Source organism: Macaca mulatta, chromosome X, assembly GCF_049350105.2.
Source record: "Macaca mulatta isolate MMU2019108-1 chromosome X, T2T-MMU8v2.0, whole genome shotgun sequence".
In the NCBI taxonomy this organism is placed as follows: Eukaryota; Metazoa; Chordata; class Mammalia; order Primates; family Cercopithecidae; genus Macaca; species Macaca mulatta.
The window spans coordinates 50,224,631-50,247,704 of NC_133426.1; the positions used below are offsets into that span (position 1 = coordinate 50,224,631).

Below are 23,074 nucleotides of genomic sequence, written 5' to 3' on the forward strand. Positions count from 1 at the left end.
TCACCCTCTCCTCCCAGCCTTTTTCTCTCTGCTTTTTTTCTGTACATATTGTGAAATATGTTCCATCCCTACTTTAGTCCAGTTTCATACCACTTCCCAAGTCAAGTACCTAAGAAAGCTTGACCAGCATTTCTTAGTACTAAATTCTGAATTTCCAGAAAAGAGAATTCACTTGGTCCAACTTGGGTCAGGTTTTCACCCAGGGTCAATCAGCTATGTTTCAAGGGCCCAGCTAATTTAGTACAAATGATTATATTGGGAGGACTCTCCCTGTGGGAAGTTTTTCTCAAAGGAGAGTGTAGTCGACTGGGCAGGAGCCCCCTAAGAAGTCCCAGGAAGAACAAATGACCCATATATTTAGAAGGGGGAATGTGTTCCTCAGGTTATGAGAAAGCAGCTATTGGTAGATATTACAGAGACCTTTCTTGATGTAAAAGATGGAAAGCAAGGTGTCTATACTATAGGAAGCTATGCTATGCTCTTAAATGGTCCATAATGTTGTGTTTCCCTACTATAATCCTCTTTCCAAATCTCTGGCTTGCAATTTTGACTTTTTGGAACAGCAGACGACTTCACCTCAATGCCATCTTTCTTTCCTAAACTTTTCATTCAGGGTGCTTGAGTTGGGAGAAATCTGATTTGGGAATATAAACATATATTTTCCTTGGCCTCAACACCCTCAGCTATCAAAATGAGCCCCATGTCTGACCTGGGAACAGCCCCAAACGATGAGAGCCAAAGGAAGACTGACCTGGTTGCGATGATCATCTCTGTGGGGTACTTGGCCTTCAGGATTTTGTTCAACTCGGTGGCTGCAGATTCTAAGTGTTGGATGGCAGCAGCCTAGGGGTAAAAGGAGTTCTTAAGCCCTGGAATCTTAGTACAGTAACACAGTGTGCTGCCGATCCTCATCCCCCGCAGCCTCATTGTTGCTTACTGACTCTACCAGCAACTCAACTGCCTCTCTAGAGATGATAATGATCAAATAATTCTTGTTGAAGGTCAACAGAGATGATCTTAGATCTATGGTCATTCGAAAAATTTAGATGTATTTCATTTTCTCTTAATAATCACAACCTCCTATGAAGGAGGTACTATTTCTTTCATGTTTCAAATGAACAAACAATCTCATATTACATAGCTAGTAAGGAATAAAGATGGGGCCGGGCGCGGTGGCTCAAGCCTGTAATCCCAGCACTTTGGGAGGCCGAGACGGGTGGATCATGAGGTCAGGAGATCGAGACCATCCTGGCTAACACAGTGAAACCCCGTCTCTACTAAAAAATACAAAAAAAACTAGCCGGGTGAGGTGGCGGGCGCCTGTAGTCCCAGCTACTCAGGAGGCTGAGGCAGGAGAATGGCGTGGACCCAGGAGGCGGAGCTTGCAGTGAGCTGAGATCCGGCCACTGCACTCCAGCCTGGGAGACAGAGCGAGACTCCGTCTCAAAAAAAAAAAAAAAAAAAAAAAAAAAAAAAGGAATAAAGATGGATTCAAATCTACATCTTTCCAATTCCAGAATGTAACGTCTTTAATAATATTACTACCAATAACAACAGCACCCACTTATATAGTACTGACTATGTGCCAGGCTCTGTTCTAAGCTACATGTATATTTCTTCATATAATCCTCATAACAACCTTATGAGATAAAGACTATTATTATCTCCATTTCACAGGCTGAGGCCCAGAGAAGGGAAAGACGATAAGTTTAGAGTCAGGATTCAATTCCAGGTAGTCTGGCTCTTGAGTCTGTGTTCTTAATTACAACTTCTACTTCTTCCTCTCTGTCACCCTTGACATTCAAACATCTACCAAGACCTGATAATTCTATTTTTTCAGTATGTCTCAAATGTATCCACTGCTATGCATCCCTGCTACCACTTTACCAGTCCAAATCATCATCATCTCTTGCCTAGACAATTACAAAATCTCCTAGCTTTTCTCTTTGCCTTTAGTCTTTTATTCCTTCAATTGTTTCTCCACATTCCATGGCACTCCTCTACTTAAACCCCTTCTCTTAGATAGCAGACTGGATAGATGACTGGATATGTGATAAAGCATGCATAGGAAAATGTTAGTAGTAGAACTACCATTTCAACTTTCATCAATGTAGAAATATTCATAATAAGATAAGAAAAAAAAATCCTTCTATAATTCTTATTGCTCTTGGGATAAAATCCAAACTTCCTACTGTGGTTTATCAGGCCCTTCCTGGCCTGGCCCCTGATTACTTCTCTAGCCTCATCTTTAGTCAGTCTCCCTGAATGCCCCCTCCCTGGCCCCTATGCATCAGCCATTATGAATGTACTTCAGTTTCGTGAATATTCTATGCTCTCTCTTGCCTTTGGAACAATACACGCTGTTCCATCTGTGTGGAAAAACCCTCCCCTTTCTTATTCTCCTGGTTAACTCTCTCTGGATCTCAAGTCTCTTCTGAAATGGCACTCCTCCTGAGAAGCTTTCCCTGAGTTCCCCAGACTCAGATAGATCTTCCTGCTATGTGTTCCCAACCCCCTCTACTTCCTTATGTACTAACACTCATACTACTTGACTAAAACAATTTATTTTTCCATCTCTTCAAGTAGACTATGTCATTCTTCTTTACCCACTAGCATATAAGAACATCTCCTAGAATAATATCTCACATAAAGTAGTTACTCTGTAAATATTTTGAGTGAATAATAAATGGGTGAATGAATTATATCCCCAATGCCTAACATAGTTCTTGGTAAACAGCTGCTGACTGACATGTCACCAACCCTCAATGATCTCATCCTCATCCATGGACAAAGCAAACGCTTCTCTCTGGGTTTTGCCAATTATTTCACTGTGTAATAAAGATATTGGTTTGAATTACAGCTGGACAGTAGTTACCTCAAATCGTGGTACATCCATTTCAACCTGTCCTTTTAGCAGTGGGGTTTGTCTGGGAGTCTCACGAATCATCACACTCCATCTGAAATGAATTTCAAAGACGGGTATTTAAGGGTCTGTTTCATCACTGGTAAAAATTAATGCTTCAAAGGTGAAGATAGAAGTAAAAATGTTTATGTGGTGGGGGGAAGTGGGTTGTAGGGGGTGCCCAAGAAATCTCTGGTCACCTGATCTCAAGGTATACCATAAGAGGAACCTCTGTCTCATGACTTCTATAGGCCAGTGTGATGGAAGGAATTCCCTTCCCTTTACAGGGTTCTCAGAGAGCAGTGCTTCTTAACCAGAGGTAACCATCAAGATCATCTGAGGTTCTTTTGTACAATACACATTCCAGGGCCCTGCCATGACCTACTGAATCTTTGTGGTGGGGCCCAGGTTGATGTTTCTAAAAGGCTCCCCAGGAGATCCTTATGGGCAGCAATAAATCAAATGTTCATATATGCACCAGCATAGAAAGTCTTTTTATCCTCAGGAAATAGGATGGTAGTACTCGCTCTTCTCTAGAGCAGTGACAATGTAAGCAAGTTATTTCTAAACTCAACCTTCATCCCTTTTTTAGTTTCTTTGAAAATCTGATGAAATGATAGACTTTTCCCCAAGAGAGAATATGCTTAAACAGATCATTGGCTCTGCAATTTGAAGAAGGTTCACAGAACACTTGAACTTTATCTATGGGGCCCCTGCTCTAGAATCCTTTAGTTTTTTTTGGCGTTTTTGCTTTTGTTGTTGTTGCTTTGTTTTGTTTTGTTTTTTTGAGGCGGGGTCTCACTGTGTTGCCCAGGCTGGAATGCAGTGGCGTGATCATGACCCACTGCAGCCTTGACTTCCCAGTAGGATCCTTTAGTTTTGAAGAGGGGCTTCAATAATGTTTGAAGGATACATGGTAGACCCTGGCTTCCCAAGAGACAAGCCCAACCCAACCCACAAATGGCTCTGCACTGAAGCCAGAAAGGAAATGAGGCTCTATCAGAGAAGTTAAGGTATTCCTGATTGAGGTGATGTAACTGATGTGGGACAGGAAGAGGCACAAGGGCCTGGTCTTTCGGCCACTTACCTGTCTAGGATCCTCACACTAGCCTGCTCCACTCTGTTGAGGATGTCCAGAGGTGACTTGCTTTTGTTCCAGAATGCACCCCAGCCCAGGACACGAGCCAGATCATTGCCGGTTCCAAGTGGGATGACTGCCAGCTGACACTGCAAGAACAAAAGGAGACACCCTTTTCAGACGGTCTTTCTACCAAGCTTCACCCGTGGAAGAACCTAGAGGGTACTCTTTGGGAAGAATTATGGTCTTAAAGTCAGTGGATTTATGGGACTTCAGATTCTGGGGAAGGTAATGAGAAGATGTTTGCAATTGGGTGAAATTTTCCCTAAGGAGTTGGACCCCAGTGTTAACAACACAGAATCTACTAAGTAAAGGGAAAACTTGCTGGAATATGACAATATTCATGGCCATGCTTATAAAAGAGGAATATAGCTGTGAATTTCTATCTGGGCTGGGCCAAGGAGGTGAAGTACGTCAGGAGACAAAGCTATTGGAGTGAGAAGAGCAAGGGGCTGCCTAGGGACAGCAAGGAGACATAGAGGAAAGTTTCTGCCACTCTTGAGACTCAAGGAAGAAAATCAGTGGGCTCAGGAGGGGAAGGAAATTCGGGACTGAGTTCTGTCTAAGACCACTTCTGTTTTGTTTGCTCTCCTCTACTTCAACTCAACTCTTCACTTTGAAGCCTAGGGAACAGAGCACTGCTCATTCTTTCTGTCAATGTCACACAGATAGACAACCAGAAAATAGTCTAGATGAGCAGGCTTAGATTGGGAATCTACCAGTCAGGCTGAATATGAAACCTGGGGGAAACATATTTTACAGACAGGGAGGGCAAAGACTTGGGACTTCTTGGGATGGGCAGTTACACACCCCTACTCTTTCTAGCAATGGCTAAACTGAGTCACCCAGGGACTTACCTTGTCATGTAATCCAAAGGCATCAATCAGAGATAAGACCCAGCTCACGCTGCCATCTCCACCACAAACCAGAATGCGAAAGCGAGCAAAGTTCTTGAACATAGACAGCCTAGAAGGACAAAAAGGAAAGGGGGTCATTTCATGAACAGCTGAGTTTTGTAACTTTTCCCACAATATAAGATTGCTGCTTTGGCACTCTGCTAACAGACTACCTGCCTTCTTTCCCTTAACCCTTATCTCTCTGTGTATCTAAGACCATAGACAATCCCAGAGATCAGGCTTTGCCTCAACTCATTTTCTTTCTGTGCCCAGCTTTGCTCTGGAAAACACTAGTAACCTAACCAGACCCATTTGCTGAGGCCCAGGAAGATGCCTTGCATGGTGGCCAGTGGGCTCACAGGAACCAGGACTGAGCAGCCAGATGATCCCAAAATAAAACAGGTCTGTAGAGGAGATATATCTATTTGGTCCTGGGAAAGAGAGTGGCAGGAAAAGTAGACAGCAGTGTCCATTTGTCTCTTTCTCTGAGGTTAGGAGGCGTAGTTTTACGTTTTCCAACCAAAAAAGATAAAGCAAATCTGAGAGGGGCTTGGACCTGGGCTTGAAGGGATTTCTGGGAGAGGGCTAAGAGCCTTCCTACCAGCCAACCCAAAAGGCTCTGGAGTTATGCATTTGTGTCCTGACTTGAGAAAATAGATCTTTCCTGCCCAAATACAGAACTGATTCCAAGAAACCTATCCTGGTTTAGAATGTATAGAGGGAAGACTCCCTTACGTACCCAATCATACTCATGGGGTACATGCTTACCCTGCTTCAGGTCCACCCTTCAATAGGTCGAACACTTGAGATGGGTTAAGGTATTGCTTGAATTTTCGGAGGAAGATGATCCCCTGATGATCGCCACTTTTGGAGTTGATGAAGATGAGCAAGGGACATGAACAGGCTGATGACCAATCAAGATTCCAGAAGTCCGAAGATACTACTAATTGGCCTGACACAACGAAAAGAAAAAGAAGAAAAAAAAGAACAGACCCGTTGAGATGGAAACGAGACATAACTTAACATCACATTTTGCAATAACTTTTTGAGTATGAGTCTCAGTTTTTTGCGAATGAGGAGCAGAGTCAAGATACCACCCAGAAGGGCTTAAAAGTATTTGTCCAGCTGTTGTCAGACAAATGACATTTGCTGAGCCACTACTACATGCCAAGCATCATGCCAGATACTGCTAGGGGTATAGTCCCTGCCTTCAAGCTCAGGAGAGAAACTCATACACAACAGTATGTTGGAACATAAGGAATAAAGAAATTGGTGCCACAACCAAGGATTAGTAAAACTGTGAGGAAACTGAGGAAGGAGAGGATTGAGAACCCAGGAAGAAGACCAGCACACAACTAGTCCTTTTTCTGCCCAGGATACCTCAGTTCTTATAGTGAGAAGATACTAGGTCAGGAGAAGGGAGAAGGAAAGGCTGTCATTTAGCCAGGAGCTAAATAACAGAACATATCGATGTGGGATGAAGCAAAGAACTGTAATCACTTCTCTAAGGCTGTTGCAGAGCAATCTGTATTATCTCATCAACTTCCCCGGGGGGAAACAAGACTATAGGAAAATTATCTGAACAAGAGAGAGGCTTTTAATAATCCCCAATATTTTAGTTACCCATGGAGAAGTGAGGTTATAGCAGTCTAAATAACCAAGGCCTGCCAACTCATGCTGAGTCTCAGAGCCTGTTGGCAGGGAGACAGGCAGTGTGCAATGGCCCCCTAAGAGATGCTAGACAAATAGTGAGCCCCTAGACCTCGGAGCTGTGGCTTGACAGGGATGCCTCCGCAAAAATAAATACACAGGGCAAAAAGCATGTGGCTCACTCCTCAGCAGGGGTGGGAGGAGGTGGGTTGAGAAGACCCATTTGTTTTAGCTTGGGTGGAAGGGAACCTGAAGGAAATCTACTTGAGTAGATTTCATGACTGGTTTGCCTGGAAAAATCAAAGGCAGGTTTCCTCTATGGGCCAATTCCCACTCACTGGCCAGTGGAGCTTGAAGGCATCCTAAGCCAGCTAGCCAGTCATGCACCAAATTTTTAGGACTTGACAGGCCTGACAGCTACAAGGGAGTCTTACAGAAGCTGGGTCCCCTCATTAGCATAGCTCAGAAGTAGTTACTTTCCCTGAACACGTTATCCAAAAGTAGTACCCCTTCCAACTTATTTTTACTAAAGTAATATGTTGACACAATGGTAGTTAAGACGCATTAATCCCTTCATTCAATAAATATGTATGGAGGGCATTCTCTGTGCCTGCTTTACGTCCTGAGAATATAGTGGTGGACAAGATAGAAATAGTCCCTACCCTTGTGGAACTTATATTTTAATGGAGGAGACAGACCATAACAAATAATTATAAAAAAGAATTTGTCATGAAGAAAAATAAAGTAGGGAAAGCGGGTAGAGATTGTGTTATTTTAGACAGAGTGGTCAGGGATGGCTTCTCTCAGGAGGTGACATTTGAGATGAAACTTGAATGAATGCAGGAGTGAGCAATGCAGATATCTGGGGGAAGAGTTTTTTGGGGGGTAGGAAGAAGAATAAGTGCCAGGACCCTGAAAAGGGAGACTGTCTAGACTGTCTGAGGATCAGTGAAGAGAATAGTATGGTTGTTGTGAAGTGAGTGAGGGGGGAGTGGCAGAAGATGAGGTCAGAGAGGTGACATGGGACAGATTCAATGGCAACAAGATGTTAGAGGAAGTAGTGCAAAAATAAGCGGAAGACTGTTCAGCATGGACTTGAAACATTACGAGTCAGGTCTTAAGATATTTAAATAAAATAGTCAAAAGGTGTTAACTTTTTATGTGCTTGCTCCCCTACCAACCAACAATGCAGGCCCCAATTCATGGCGTAGCCCAAAGCTTACCTCTCCCTTGTTTTAGAACCTGTCTGTGCTCTGTGCTTCCCTTCCTCACTCTGCAACCCTCTATCAACACCCTCTAGGTGAGCATGTGACTTTGGGTATGCACCCTAATTAAAGGACTCATGGAAGCAACTTCTTGCCAACATCTAGTGGCTCTCTGAGGTGTGCTTGGAAGCAAGCACTTTCCCTGCCAGAGGTCCTGGAATAAACCTATCTATGCCCCCAGTGTTTTTGTTTTGTTTAGTGTCAAAGGCCCTTTGGGGGCAGTTCCTTTCTAACGGTGAGACAGCAGTGGCAGTGAGACCAACCACTGTGTACTATTTGGGCCTCAGTTTCCTTATCTTCAAAATGAATCATTCAAAAACTTAGTTTCCCAGTGTTTAGATGAAAATGAACCTTTAAAAGCCAATCATCATGCTCATGAGAAATAGAAATATAACTTGGCTCCTAAAGATGAGAAGATGGTCAAACTTACTCATAACAAGAAATATGCAAATTAAAACTAGACCACGTTACCATTTTTTTTTCTTGTCTAGAACATTGGCAAAAAAAAAAAAATACAAAAACAAACAAACAAACAAACAAACACACTTGATTGGGGAGGCCATGGGGGAATAGGCACTCTCATAGACTAAGAATGGAAGTGCTGAGTGACACAAGCCCTATGGAGGTGAATTTGACAGTATCTATGAAAACTACAGAGGCATATGCATTTTGACCTAGTAATTCTATTTCTCGGAATTTTTCATATAGACGTGTATGTAAAAGGATATGTATGAGGCTATTCATTGTGGCATTATTTGTAATAGCAAAAGACTGAAAACTACTAAATTATTCATCATAGTGGACTGGTTAAATACATTATGGTATATCCATATAGTGGAATATCTTGCAACTGTAAAAAAGAGCAAGGAAGCAATTTGTTGATATGGAAAAAATCTCCAAAATATACTGTGAAGGAGAAAAAGAGCAAGGTGCAGAACAATATGCATAGTATTAAAAGGGGTGGATAAGAATATCTATTTATATTTACTAGTATATACATGAAGAACTACTGGAAGGTATTTAAGAAAGTAATGGCAGTATTGAACTGTGAGTGAGGATATGGGGGCTGTAGGAGATTGAGAAGATCAGAGAAAAGATAAAAGATAGCAGCAAGAGTTTTCATTAAGTATTATGTGTATATATGTATTTCTTTTTTAAAAAACTGAACCATGTGAATATATTAACTAGACAAGAATTAAATTAAGAAGTGGGAAAAAAGAATTACACTAACGCTGTCCATAAATGAAATAGCCATGAGGGTATAAACTAGAGTGAGCATAGGAAGCTTAGAGAGAAAATTCTGTAATTAAGGCGATTTGAACTTTAGCATCAAACCTCATTTGGTCACAGATGGGAAGACAGTGGGAAGTAGCCCCGGCAGGAAGGCAGTCCCAGGAGACTACAGGGGCAGCCCCATCTAGCATTTCCCCCTGAGGCAGAGAATATCTGAATTTGAGCAAGGCCAAGTTTGTCAAGAGAATCTTGTGAACCAGGTGACAAAGATGGGTGCCACTGAGGGCAGGAATATAATAATGTTAAGAAGATTTATAACCAGTAAACAATCCTTTCCACAAGGTTGCTTTTGAATAGAATGATGTTAATCATAAGGGAGTGTCCAGTATTATTCCACAATTTTAACTGACAATTCACATGGAAACATAGAAGGCTGGCTTATGAACTTTGAAGTACTCAAAGCTGGAGGAAGAGATACTGCATGACAGAATCAAGATTGAAAAATGACCTTGACAGGCTGACAGGTCAAAGTCCAGGGATGAAATGTAAAGGGAATAAATGTGAAGCTTGCCCTTTAGGCTCAAGGACATAAATTGTACCAGAACAGGACAATATGAACTTGACTTGGCAGCATCAAGTGTGAAAAGAGCTTAGGGGATTTAGTTGACTTTAAGCTCCTGATGAGTCAACGGCCTGAAAGAACCTTTCGAAAAAAGCTCATGTTTCTTTGAGCTGCATTAATACAACCACAGCACCCTAAACAGGGAGCCAACTGTCCCACTCAAATTTATTCTGTTCACTCCACAGAAAGACGCGAAATTGGCATAGGTTGGCTTACCATTCTCTTCCTGTACTTTAAAAATCCTCCTTTACTAATGTCAACTAATTTAACCTTCATGACACACCTGAGTACAATTATTATTCCTTATTGGCAGAAAACAAATGACAGATTAATCACAGAGAGGTTAAGTAACTTGTCCAGGGGCATACAGTAAATGATAGAATGTGTTTCTAGGACTAGTAGTATCAGCAGCATCTGGGACTTGTTAGAGATGCAAAATCCTGGGCCCCACCCAGATCTACTGAATCAAATGCTCTGGGGGTAGTGTTTCAAACTGTCTGAAACACAGAAATCTGTGTTTTAACACGCCTTTCAGATGCTTCTGATACAACAACCACTGCACTTCACTATTTTTTCTCCATATGAGCCAGTGCTGCTATGTTAGTCATCGCTCAGCACTGAGCCTTACATACAGTAATACATTCATTCAGTAAATGTAAATTTATTAATGGATTCATGTAACAAATCTTGGCTGTGCGTATACCACATACCCAGGTCTGAGTCAAGTGCTAAGGATACAGAGAGTTCACAGGCTGGGGTGGAAGATGGACACCATTATAACGTCATGTGTTAGGTGCTTTGAGATATGTGTTCTTGGTTTATAGTCAAAGAAGTAATTGATTTGTTTGGGAGAGTGGGAAGAGGCCATTACAGAAGCTGTTAAACAGAGAAGACAATGTTTGATTTTGAGCTGGACCCTAAAAGATAAGAGAAGGAATTTACCAAGCAGACTGAATAGGAAAAAGGGATAATTTGAAGGAATTCTCAGAAATTAGAGTCTATTGACTGAATAAATACATGTGCGAACAGATGGGTGTGACTCAACGCTAGCAAGGCCTTTCTCAGAAAGTCATGAGCTAGATGCCTTCATGACTTCAGCTGGGTGCTGAAGAAAGGATTCTCTAGCTCAGCCAGGGGGCATTGAACCAGACCATCTTTAAGGACCTTACATCGCTAAGATTCTATGACTGGAAGATGCAAAAGATTCCTCTGGGAAGGGACCTTCCAGTAGGAAACTTACCCATTAAAGGGCACAAGGCCACAGCCAAGAAGCCAGAAAGAAAGAGTCAAGAAGATAGAGAAGCCTTGAAAGACACTTCTAAGAAGTTCCAGGACAAGTAGCGCATGACAGAAAGAAGTGTTGGCAGAGAGGGAGATTCAATTGGATCAGGAATGCAGATCACTAGGAGGAAAAGTTAAAAGCTAACTCATGGGATGTTAAATAAGACACCAAACAAAAAGAATAGATTAGCCCAGGTGCTCCTAAGCAATAATATCGTACTACTGGTGGAAAGAAAAAGAAAGTAACAGTGCCATCATTTGAGAAGCTACAACAAGCATAAGAAGTGATATAGGATAGGAAGAAATAAATTTTAAAAACACCAATGCAAAGACAGGAAACACAGAACACTTTTGGCCCAGTTACAAAGGAGAGGAGGCAACCCTCTTAACAAGTATTTAGGGTCATTTGTGGCATGCTGAGGTGGGCCATCTGCTTAAAGACATCTTTGTCAGGTCCCTGTGGGGGTGGACAAAATGTCTCAGATTCAAAACTAGGTTGATTTCACTACCAGCCTGATTTTGCTTAGCTGACCAGTTTGCTACTTTTCCTCTTGTATCAATTGCATCTTCCCTAGTCCCTCATTCTCCTATCTAGGCAAGTATCTCTTATTTACTAAGTCATGAATCTCATCACCTCTTTGGTCAACTACCTGGTGGGTGACTCCATGTGGATAACTATTTGAGTAGATCTGATAATAATATATGCATGTATACCTGAGTGAATTCAGTTTTGTGTCTTTACATGTTATTATGGGGACATATGAGTATACTTGCCTTCAGAAACCTGTATGAATGGCTCATTCCATGTACTAAGGTCTAGCTATATCTGTGTTAGGGTTGGAAAAATAACTGGAAGGATCTAGAGTGGCTGTGTGTGTGTGCATGAGCATATATATGAGCATGCACATACACATGTGGTATGTCTAGTTCTAAAACTATGTTGTAACGGCTACAGGAATCTTTGTCCCCTTCTGTTCTCTAAGGAAACCATCTACTCTTCTTTCTTTTCCTTTCGCTGCTTCCAGCTAATGCTGGCTCTTCCCTGGCAATGAAGTGAGCAACTAGCATCGATATGGGGATAATTTTTAAGTCAGTGAAATGAGGATTCACTAATCACTCTTGGATCAGTGGATATCCCATATGTCAGAGGTGGACAAATTAGCAAATTAGAGAAATATAGATTAAAACATTCCAGGAAGAATTTGAACTTTCCTCCAGTAAGTGAAATTGACCATATATAGGGTGAAACTAACCATACACAAACTGAAATTTATGAGCAGTGTATCTCTTCTCTGGCTTAGTGAAATAGTAGCATGTCAGTGGTAAGTATATTAGATTTCTAAATTTCTTAGTGTTAGTAAAATAGGTTAGGTCTTTTAAGCTGTGATATGTGATTTTGATCTTGACAGCTCCCACTCTTTAATAATGAGTAATGGGAGAAGCAAATGAACAAGTCAATGGCAAAAAGGAGAGTCTCTCAGAAAAAGCGAAGAAAAAGTAGGCAAGGAGAGGTGAATTCAAAAGGCAAGTGCCAAAGAGTGAATCATCCCTGTGGGGCCTGCACTTTTTATTAGGCTAGGAGACTAGGTATTTAGTTGCCCAAGAAGTCAAGGGATTTAATTTTGTGGTCCATTGAGGTTATGTTTTTAGATACTTAGGCCCTTCACATATTATCATCTATCCTCACAATAGATAGCTTCATTCCCATTTACAGTTGGGGAAAGCAAAGCTCAGAGAATGTAAGTGACTAACCCAACATCACATATCTAGTAAGTAACTAAAGCTCATAATTGCCTGGCTCTTGTTTTTTTCCTTACATCATGATACCTCCATGTATTACTTATTCTTAAACAAACACAAAAACTGTACAAAATACCCTTCCTCTTGGCTCCTGCTTTTTTTGTTCTAACATTGCTAGACCTCTTGATAGAAGACTCTATACAAAGTTTATTCTTGCTGCATTGATTTCATTACTACCTCCTTTCTGCTCAACCTCCTCTAAATGGTTAACATTCCTAAGGTTTTCTCATTTCCAAATGTCTCTACCATTCCCTTGGCACTTAGCATATGACACATTAAATTGTTAATTGTTGTATTATATCAATAGCCCGAATCCACAATAATCAATAGCTCTGGCAATGCCCATGTCTTAGATCTTTCTGTAGCCTTCAGACACCTTGAGAATAGAGTTCTTAATAAATTACTAGTGTCCAGGAATTGACAAAGCATCAATGAAGAGTGTTGGGGTAATGATCATGTTAGTTTCATATTTAGGAACAACATTGGTGTTAGTTTCCATTTTAAAAGTAAAATAACCTGGCCTTCATGAAGTTCTTCCTTGACCACCTGGACACGAACTTATTTCATGACTTATCCAGTGTTTGGAAATCATGAAAAAGCGGAATCAATTCTGATCAGAAACAATTGTGACCGAGCTACAGAGAACGTGCCCACATACATATACATCAGAAAGAACAACATTCACAACCCCAAAGGTAAGAGAATCAGGAGCTATCTATATACACAAGCACATTCCTACTTCCCAAAAATGTTTGACGGTTTGAGGAGAATAATTTAATTGCAGTCCTTCTTCCCAGCCTTTGCACCTTCCCTCCATCCCCAATGTGCTTCTGAGGCTAAGATTTAACTACTCACCATCGCCTTTGGGGTCGCTTAGAGCCGTGGGAGGAATGACTGATGAGCGATGGCTTCCGAAGCAACATTCCTTGGAAAACCGTCTCCTACAGTCATCATGCACCTGAAACGACAAGAGAAGAGCAGAGAAAAAAAAGGAGGGGGAGAGAAAGGATACCATTGATCAGTCTTGAGTTCCAATACCAAGATTTAGATCCTTAGTATTTAATCTCCCTTACTGAGATTTGGTGCCATACATATATCCCTAACTCACCTGAACACCCCCATTCTACTCTGAGCCTACACTGTCCCTCAGTGTGGCCTCAGAACTCTGATCCTTTCAAAGGTAGCTTTCAGAAGATACCCACCTACAGGCACTGAGAAATCACCAGTCCTAAGGTACAACCTTAGTGGCCTACAGAATGGGGAATTTACATGCAGTATAAAAGAGTTAATACTAATAATCTAATATTACACTTCAATCCTTATAACAACAGGTGTGTGAGGTAGAAAAGACATTATTGAATTCATTTTAAAAATGAGGATACCAAAGCTCAGAGAGGTCAAGGGTTTTGCCTAAGGTCAAACAGCTGGGAAGTGACAGCTGAGACTTTGCTGTCTTTTCCACAAGTGGCCATTCTTTCCAGATTTCTGACATCTTCAAGTGCCACTTCCTGGAAAATTACACAGTTTCTAGGGGGCATGAACCTGGCCTGGTTATTCAAAAGCCATTGAAAAAAAAAAAAGAAAAAAAAAAAAAAACAGAGGACAACTGGAGTCTTCTAAGAAGCAGCTCATACTTCAATTTCTTCTTGTCTAGAAAACTCAGTTTTAGAGAAGCATCTAAAATGCTAGAAATCGAGATCAGTGTCTCTCAACTTCAGCATTACTGATATTTTGAGCCAGGTAGTTCTTTGTTATGAGAGGCTGACCTGTGCACTGTAGGAGGTTCAGCAGAATCCCACGCCTCTACCCACTACATGTCAGTAGCACTTCCCTCCACCCTGAGTTGCAAAAATAAAAAATGTCTCCACGCATTGACAAATGTCTCCTGGGGAGCTAAATTACCCCCAGTTGAGGACAGGACCACTGGTTTAGAGGCATGGTAGTGTTGTAGTTAAGAGTGTGGTCAGCTGGGAATGGTGGCTTATGCTTGTAAGCCCAGCACTTTGGGAGGCAAAGGTGGGAGGATCGCTTGAGTCCAGGAGTTTGAGACCAGCCTGGGCAACATAGCAAGACTTAAAAATTAAAAATTTAGCTGGGCATGGTGGCATGTGCCTGTAGTACCGGCTACTCTGAGGAGGCTGAGGTGAGAGGAGCCCACCTCACATGAGCCCAGGAGTTTGAGGCTGCAGTGAACTGTGACTGTGCTACTGCACTCCAGCCTGGGCAACATAGTGAGACCCTGTCTCAAAAACAAAAAACAAAACAAAACAAAAACAGCATAGTCTTTGCAGCATTATGTATGAATCAAGACTCTTGCTTACTGGCTGAATGACCTTGGACAAATCACTTCACGTTTCTGACCCTCACTTTCCTCATCTGTAAAATGGGAACAAATGAGGCCCGGTTTAGGCTTATTGGAAGGACTAAATGAGATCATGTATATTAAGCACTCAGTATATAGTGGCAATAATAATGTGTTAATATTATCAACTATTTTTAATTAATAAAGGTTACAAGTTCCTAGGAAATAGTGAATGAGAAAGGGAGAAGGTTTCTCAAAGGCAGACTCAGAACTTATTTTTTAATTGCCCATACTGCCATTAGAGAGTTCAGCTTTTCCCATTTGTTAGTAGGCCTCACCAACTAAGAAGCAACAAAGATGATCTTAAATCTTTCTCCCAAAGGCTCCATAGCCAGATCTGGAAAGGCAGGATACTAAGCTTTATACTATGGAATCTGTTTAACCTGTTTTGAGATAAGGGTTTCTTAGGTTTCTATCTATGTGTATACATGGTCGAGCTCTAATCCACCCCTTCGCCAGGAGTTAAGTTCTCTAAATATCAAGAAGATGAGAAGAGTCTTACCGTAGAATTACACCACAGGCAGCGGAAGTCTTGAAGTCTTTGATAACTGCCACAGCTCTCATGACATACTGCACACTGAGAGCTAACAGGCATGTTTCCTTCTACCCACTGATGGGGCATGTTCTGCAGAAAGGTAAAAAGACACAGGAGGTAGAAGTTAGAGATATAAGGAGAGGAAGGGCCAATTGGAATAATTGTACTACTCCATGGAGGACATTAGGTAAATGACCCAGGCTCTTCATAGTCCTGCCCTCCCTACTCCAATGCTAGTGAACAATGACAAGAGGGAAGTTCATTCTTCCAGATAAGTTGGATTGTGAGCCTGGGACTTTGCTTATCTGGAGTTAGGAAGAAGTCTTCCTTCCCCTGTGTATCCTGGTTGAAGGGGAGATGGGAGAGGCAGACTGTGGGAAGACATGGCTGGTACTTACTACTTCATCTGCAGGCAGGAGGAGGTCATCAGTGATAGACAATGTATTCCACTTGCAGTCTTTGCTTGCTCTCAAAGCACATAATCTGTGAGATTTCACTTTGCACACTGTGAGAAGAAGAAGAAAAAAGATGGGTGTGAATCTGGTAACAGTGAGGACTCTAATTCCCTTCCCTAAGCTGCTGTGAAAGTTAGAACACAGATGCATTCTATATAGTTCTAACGTACCTCCAAAAACCTATTTCCAATAGAATCCAGTTCCTTTTTATTCTTACTGGCTAATCTTTTTACTATCCAGCTTGAATGAAAATTGATGGTAAGAATGAGGTGATTTCTGTCTTTTTAACACTTGTGATAATATAGTCCTATTCCCCCATACTCATCCCTCTATTTTCATCCCCCTCATGATAGTTTCCTCCCTTTTTCTTTCCTCAGTCAGGGTTAACCTCACACCAGAGTCAGTGACCTAATGTGAGTTAATGATACTAAAGCCACATGAGTTCCTATATCTACCCACTGAGCTTCACTTCCTAAAGGAATCAGAAAGGTACCTTCACAGATGATGGCATCTCTGGATAAGGCAGGAATGCTCTCTCGACAAACATTGCAGTGCTGAGTCCGGTGGCTGTAGCTGGAGTACCAATAGTGCATTCCAACAAGAAAAGGGTTATTTTCTGCTGCAGGTATCTAAAATAAACAAAAGAGAAGAGAGAATAGAGGATGAATCACAGAGAAGGATTAAAGAGGGCCTGAAAATCTGCTGCTAAGTCTAAAATGGCCTACTGTATAGGTGTCAGAGCATGTGAAGAGGAAGACTGAAAGCTGGAGCCAATACCAGGGACCTGGGATTTTTTGTGTGTGTTTTTGTTTGTTTTGCCAGTCATTTTCAAAAAGAAAATAATAGAGGGGCAGATCCTGGAATAGAAGCTGAAGTGCAGTGGCTCACTGCAACTTCTGCCTCCTGGATTCAAGTGATTCTCCTGCCTCAGCCTCCCGAGTAGCTGGGACTACAGGCATGCACCACCATGCCCAGCTAATTTTTGTATTTTTGGTAGAGACAGGGTTTCACCATATTGGCCAGGATGGTCTCCATCTCTTGACCTCATGATCCGCCTGCCTCGGCCTCCCAAAGTGCTGGGATTACAAGCGCAAGCCACCGTGCCCGGCCAGGAGTAATGATCTTTATATTGCTTGGCCATTCACTCTATTGGCTTAGTTCAAGCAAAAATGTGTTCTGTTAGCCTTGGCCTTGGTTCTCTTTAAGTAGTAAGCAAAAGGAGGCATTAAGTTGGAAATTCAGTGATATCCAAATGTTCTAGCCAGGGAATAAAGACAGGAGATAAGGCTCTGACTCTGGGCTAAGGAATATTCTATAAGGCTTTAACTACCTTCTGGAGGTATACACTTCCCTTCCTGTCTGCCAGGTGAGCAGAGCATTGCTTTACCTGGACAACAGTTTCATCTCAGGGGATTCTTTTAGGAATCCCTTGAGTATTCTTTTAGGAATACCACGCTCTGACTGCCTATAGCAGTTTCCTGATTAATCAGCTTAATTCATTCAATAATCCATTAAACAAATATTTACTGAGTAAATACTTTGTGTTCGGCACTTTTCAAAGCATTTGAGATATAGTGAACAAGACACAACCCCTGCCCACATGGAGTGGCATCCTTTTTGGTGTCCTCTTTCATGGTACTGAGTTTGACATTTTTTGTTAACATGCCTTAACATTTTTTGTTAAATGCTGCATTTGTATATCACAGTCTGACTTTCATGACTGTAGGGAAGGCACAGGGTATACCAGCAACAGTTCTGAGATTGAAAGAAGGGAAGGGTGAGCACCAAAAAAAAAAAAAAAAAAAAAAAAAAAAAAAAACTCCAAGGACTCTTACACCTTTTCACTAATTCCTGTTAATGTCTGATTTTCTCCTTCTCTGCCTTCCCCTGAAGTTTAGACATAGGCGTACAAAGAGCTTTTCATTCTTGACATTATAATGAGTTGGGTGTATAAAGGCATGACAAGACTTTAAAAAGAACTATATTTTCTTCCTGACATCAGTTGACAGTGGGGGGAGAGAGAGAGAGAGAGAGAGAGAGAGAGAGAGAGAGAGAGAGAGAGAGAGAGAGAGAGAGAGAGAAAGCTATTGAGGGCTCTAGCACATTAAGTATTCATTCTTGATCAATTTACAGGAATTAGTTATCCAAGACATAGCCTACACATAGCCCTCTCTGATCACTCCTTCCCACTTCTGGCATGCTGGTTATGTGCTAAGCTACTGTTGATTTGACCTGGAACCTTCTGGAAGGGAAAGCTATTTTGATGAACTAAAGGCTCACATGTTCTGGGATTGCTTTGTGATTGTAATGTTTATTGTATATTAAGGCACTGGAAAGCTCTAGGGTGATTAGAATAGAAGATGGAGAGTCCTGAGGAAGTGACATACTCTTGGCTTTGGCACTTTGAGCTCCTAGAACCTTTCTACTCCCCAAGTCACTAGATTGTAATTCTACAAGCATCTTCTTTTTTTTTCTCCCAGTCTCCTCTCCTTCAATAATTACTAAGAACCTATTATGTATCATCTACCATGGTAGGCACTGGAGATGCAGAGATGAATAAACCGTAGCTGTTTCCATCAAGGAATTTATAGTCTACTGGAGGAAACAAATTCTAAAATCATTCCTGTCTAGAGTGACAAGTGAGCTCTTCTAGAATGTGCAAGCTTTCACAGGACTGCGTGGAAGAAATTCAGAGCTCTGCCTGGGTATAATATTAAATTTCATGGTCCGAATTGCCTACAGAATACATAGGAATATGTAAAATGGACATTGCTTAGGTTCAGCAATTGAGGTAATGGAATTCATATTCCTTGTGTACATCCTATTCTGTAAGGAAACGTTGATGCTTCCCACCCTGGATGAGTATGTGCGGTGATTGAACTGTGTCCCCTCAGAAATGTGTTCAAGTCCTAACCCTTGGCATCTATGAATGTGACCTTACTGGGAAATAGAGGTTTAACAGATATAATCAAGTTAAGATGAGGCCATATTGGATTAGAATGGGCCCTAATCCAATGACTGGTATCCTTATAAAAAAAAGAGGAATTTGGACACAGACACACACACACAAAGAGGAGAACACCTTGTGAAGATACAGAGCACACAGACACAGGGGAGAACACCAGGTGACAATGAAGGCAGAGATTGGAGTGATGCATCTGCAAGCCAAAAAATGCCAAAGTTTGCCTGCTATCACCAGAAGCTAGGAGGAGGCAAAGAAGGATCCTCCCCTAGGGTCACTGGAAAAAGCATGGCTCTGCAGATACCTTAATTTGGGACTTCTAGACTCTAAAACTGTGAGACAGTAAATTACTGTTGGTTTTAAGTCATCCAGTTTGTAGTTATTTTATTATGGCAGCCCTAGGAAACTAATACAGATTTTGGTACTGGGAAGTGGGGTGCTGCTGTAACAAATACCTAAAAATGTGCAAGTGGCTTTGGAACTGGGTAATGGGTAAAGCCTAGAAGAATTTTGAGACACATGCTAGAAAAAGCCTAGATTGCCTTGAACCAAGTGTTTCTAAAAATATGAACATTAAAGGTGTTTCTGGTGAGGCCTTATGTGAATATGTGGAATGTATTGGAAACTAAAGGAAAGGTAATACTTTTATAAGGTAGCAGAGAACATGACTGATTTTGTCCTACTGTTGGGTGGAAAGTAGACTTTATGAGCAATAAACTTGAATATTTGACTGAGGAGATTTCCAAGCAAAGTATAAGAGGTGCATCTTGGTTTCTCTTTGCTGTTTATAGTAGTATGTGACAGGGAAGTGATGCATTGAGGAAAGAAATTGTGTTAGTCTACTCAGGCTGTCATAAAAAAATACCATAGACTGAATGGCTTAAAAACAGAAATCTATTTTCTCACAGTTTACAGCTGGAAAGTCCAAGATCAAGGTATCAATCAGTTCAGTTTTTGGTGAGGGCTTCCTTTCTGGCTTGTAGAAGGCCACCTTCTCACTGTGTACTCTTGTGGTTTTTCCTCAATGTGTGCATGTAGGGAAAGAGAGAGAGAGAAGAAAGAGAGAGAGAGAAAGAGAGAGAGAATATCTATTTCTTTTCCTCTTATTATAAGGCCACCAATCCTATCAGATTAGGTCTCCACCCTATGGCCACATTTAACCTTATTTGCCTCCTAAATGTCCTATCTCCAAAGTCACATTAGGGGTTAGGGCATCAACATGTTAATTCGGGTGGAGGGCACACAATGGAGTCCATAACAGAACTATCAAGCAAAAAGTCACCAGAACTAGAAGATTTAGAAAATTCTCAGCTTATCTATATTGCAAAACACAAGAAAGTGTGCCCTGCAGAGAACACCAAGGGTGTGTCTGGACAAACTTTTGCTGGAGAGATGAGATGTGGGACACCTGGCTCTGATTAACCATTTCAGCAGAACACTGTCAGATTGGACTGAACTTGGACTGAAGGGGACAGATATGGGATAAAATGAAGGAAGGTTGTCAGACTTTATAGGCATGAAACACACTGATAAAGTGACTCAGCTGTAAACATGTGTTATCCTTCAAGAAAATGGAAGAATGACTTCCAGGGGTAGCTCAGAGGCCAGCAAGGTTGCCGAGAGAGGTTCAGAGGCCAGAGACGCTGCTATTGCCCTTATAGGCCCAAAGCATGTGGGCCCAAGGGGCAGGGGCACTGTCTCCTCGGTTCCAGAGGGTGGAGTTGTCTCCTGGGTTCCAGAAGGTGGGGCTACCTCCTTGGTTATGCAGGGGATTGTGGGGGGATTGACACTCCAGTGAGCTAAGTGGGTAGGGTCAAAGAACAGAACACCTAGCCACAGAGAATTATTCTCAGGCCTGGAAAACCTGATGGAATTTGCCCTGGTGAGTTGCCAATTTTTTCAGACCTGCAACCATTTTATTCCTTCCATTTTATCCCTTTCAAAATGGGAATATCTGTCCTACGCCTGCCCCAACATTGTATTTTGGAAGCATATAGCTTGCTTTCTTGGTTTCACAGGTCCACAGACGGAGAGGAATATTGCCCAGGATGGACCATACACAGAGTCTCACTCATACCTGATTTAGATTATTTACAAAATGATATTTTGGACTTAGATTTAATGCTGGAATGTGCTACGGCTTTTGAGGATGTTGAGATGACAGTGAATGTATTTTGCACATTGGAAGGACATGAATTTGGGGGGAATAGGGGGTGAATCTTGTGGATTGAATTGTGTCCCCCCAAGGGATATGTTCAAGTCCTAATGTCCACTATCTGTGACTGTGATTCTATATGGAAGTAGGGTCTTTGAGGATATAACAAATTTAAGATGAGATCATACTATATTATGGTGGCCTCAATCCAATGACTACTATCTTTATAAAAAGAGAAATTTGAACTTAGATACATACAGAGAGGAGAACACCATGTGAAGATACAGAGGGAACAGGCACAGGGGAGAATACTAGGTGATGACGAAGGCAGAGATTGGAGTGATGTGGCAGAAAACTAAAGAACACCAAGAATTACCAGCAACCACCAGAAGCTAGGAAGACACCAAAAAAAAAAAAAAAGCTCCCCTAAATCTTACAGAGAGATCATGGCCCTGTTGACGTGTTGATTTCAGACTTCTAGGCTCTAGGACTCTGAGAAAATAAATTTCTGTTGCTTTCAGCTACAAAATTTGCAGTAATTTGTTACAGCAGCCTTAGGAAACTAATACAGTATGTCATTATAGGTCTTCTTACTTGTTGACACAGATTAAAAATCCATTTTGAAGACAGATTTAAAACTGTGGCATGTACACAAACCACGGATCTCTAAATGCTAAAGAAAGAGTCTTCTTTAAAGTTTTCAGTGTGTGGTTCTTGGGTTTTTGTGTTTGATTTTTACCCTCTCTAAAATACTTAGGTGAATACATTCATGCAGTCCATTGCTCCGATCAGATTCTTCATTTGCAATGGACTGAATGCTTGTGTACCCCCTTCATATCATATGTTGAAATCCTAACCCTCAAGGTGATGGTATTAGGAGATGGGGCCTTTGGGAGGTGATTAGGTCATGAGATTGGCATCTTCATGAATCAGATTAGCACCCTTATAAAAGAGGCCCCAGAAACCCACCTCACTCCTCTTTCCACCATATGAAGACACAAGAAGACAATTGTCTATGAACCAGGAAGTGGGTCTTCACCAGACACTGAGTCTGCCAGTGGGTTGATCTTGGACTCTCTGGCTTCCAGAATTGTAAGAAATAATGTTTGCTATTTGAAGTCACCTGGTCTGTGGAATTTTTTATAGCAGCCCAAACTGACCAAGACAGGAATTGGTACTGAGAAGTGAGGAGTACTGCTATAACAAATACTTAAAAATATAGAAACAACTTTGAAACTGGGTAATGGGTAGAGGCTAGAAGAGTTTTGAGGTACATGCCAAGAAAGCCTAGATTGTTCGGAATAGAATTTTAAAGGAGATTTTGGTGAGAGCTCAGAAAGGGAAAAGGAGAACTGTAGAGAAAGCTTCTATCTTCTTAGAGTATACCTCAGTAATCATGAACAGAATTTTGGTAAAAATATGGACCGGCCAAGAACATGTTACTGGACAATAAAGAAAAAGTGATTGTTGTTATAAAGTGGCAAAGAACTTGACTGAATTGTGTTTGTATGCTAGTGTTTGATGGAAAGTAGAACTTGTGGATGATGAAATTCAATATTTAGCTGAGGGTATTTGGTTCCTCCTGACTGCTTATAGTAAAATGTAAGATAGAGAGTGACATCAGCAAGATGGCGGAATAGGAGTTCTCCAGCTTCTCTCCCTGCACTACAGAAATCCATATGGCAACTATCCACAGGCCAGAATACCATTGTGAATATCCCAGAACTTGGGAGTGAGGCTGAGGCTCCCCCCTTGGACTACAGAACTGAGAAAAGCCAGGGTCAAATGGTAAGAGGAATGGTTCTCTTTTACTGTGCC

The 23,074-nt window shown here is 41.5% G+C and overlaps 1 protein-coding gene across 1 annotated transcript in view; it reads right to left on the bottom strand.

Moving 5' to 3' along the window:
- Nucleotides 1-23,074, bottom strand: part of DGKK (diacylglycerol kinase kappa) — a 194,286-nt gene that overhangs the window by 26,290 nt on the left and 144,922 nt on the right. The window contains exons 5-13 of the mRNA XM_028841913.2: nucleotides 16,633-16,768; nucleotides 16,083-16,189; nucleotides 15,652-15,774; nucleotides 13,643-13,745; nucleotides 5,705-5,888; nucleotides 4,898-5,006; nucleotides 3,990-4,129; nucleotides 2,876-2,957; nucleotides 752-843 (exon numbers count right to left, since the gene is read on the bottom strand). Coding sequence (XP_028697746.1) covers nucleotides 752-843; nucleotides 2,876-2,957; nucleotides 3,990-4,129; nucleotides 4,898-5,006; nucleotides 5,705-5,888; nucleotides 13,643-13,745; nucleotides 15,652-15,774; nucleotides 16,083-16,189; nucleotides 16,633-16,768 — 1,076 coding nt within the window. The remainder of the gene's footprint in view (nucleotides 1-751; nucleotides 844-2,875; nucleotides 2,958-3,989; nucleotides 4,130-4,897; nucleotides 5,007-5,704; nucleotides 5,889-13,642; nucleotides 13,746-15,651; nucleotides 15,775-16,082; nucleotides 16,190-16,632; nucleotides 16,769-23,074) is intronic.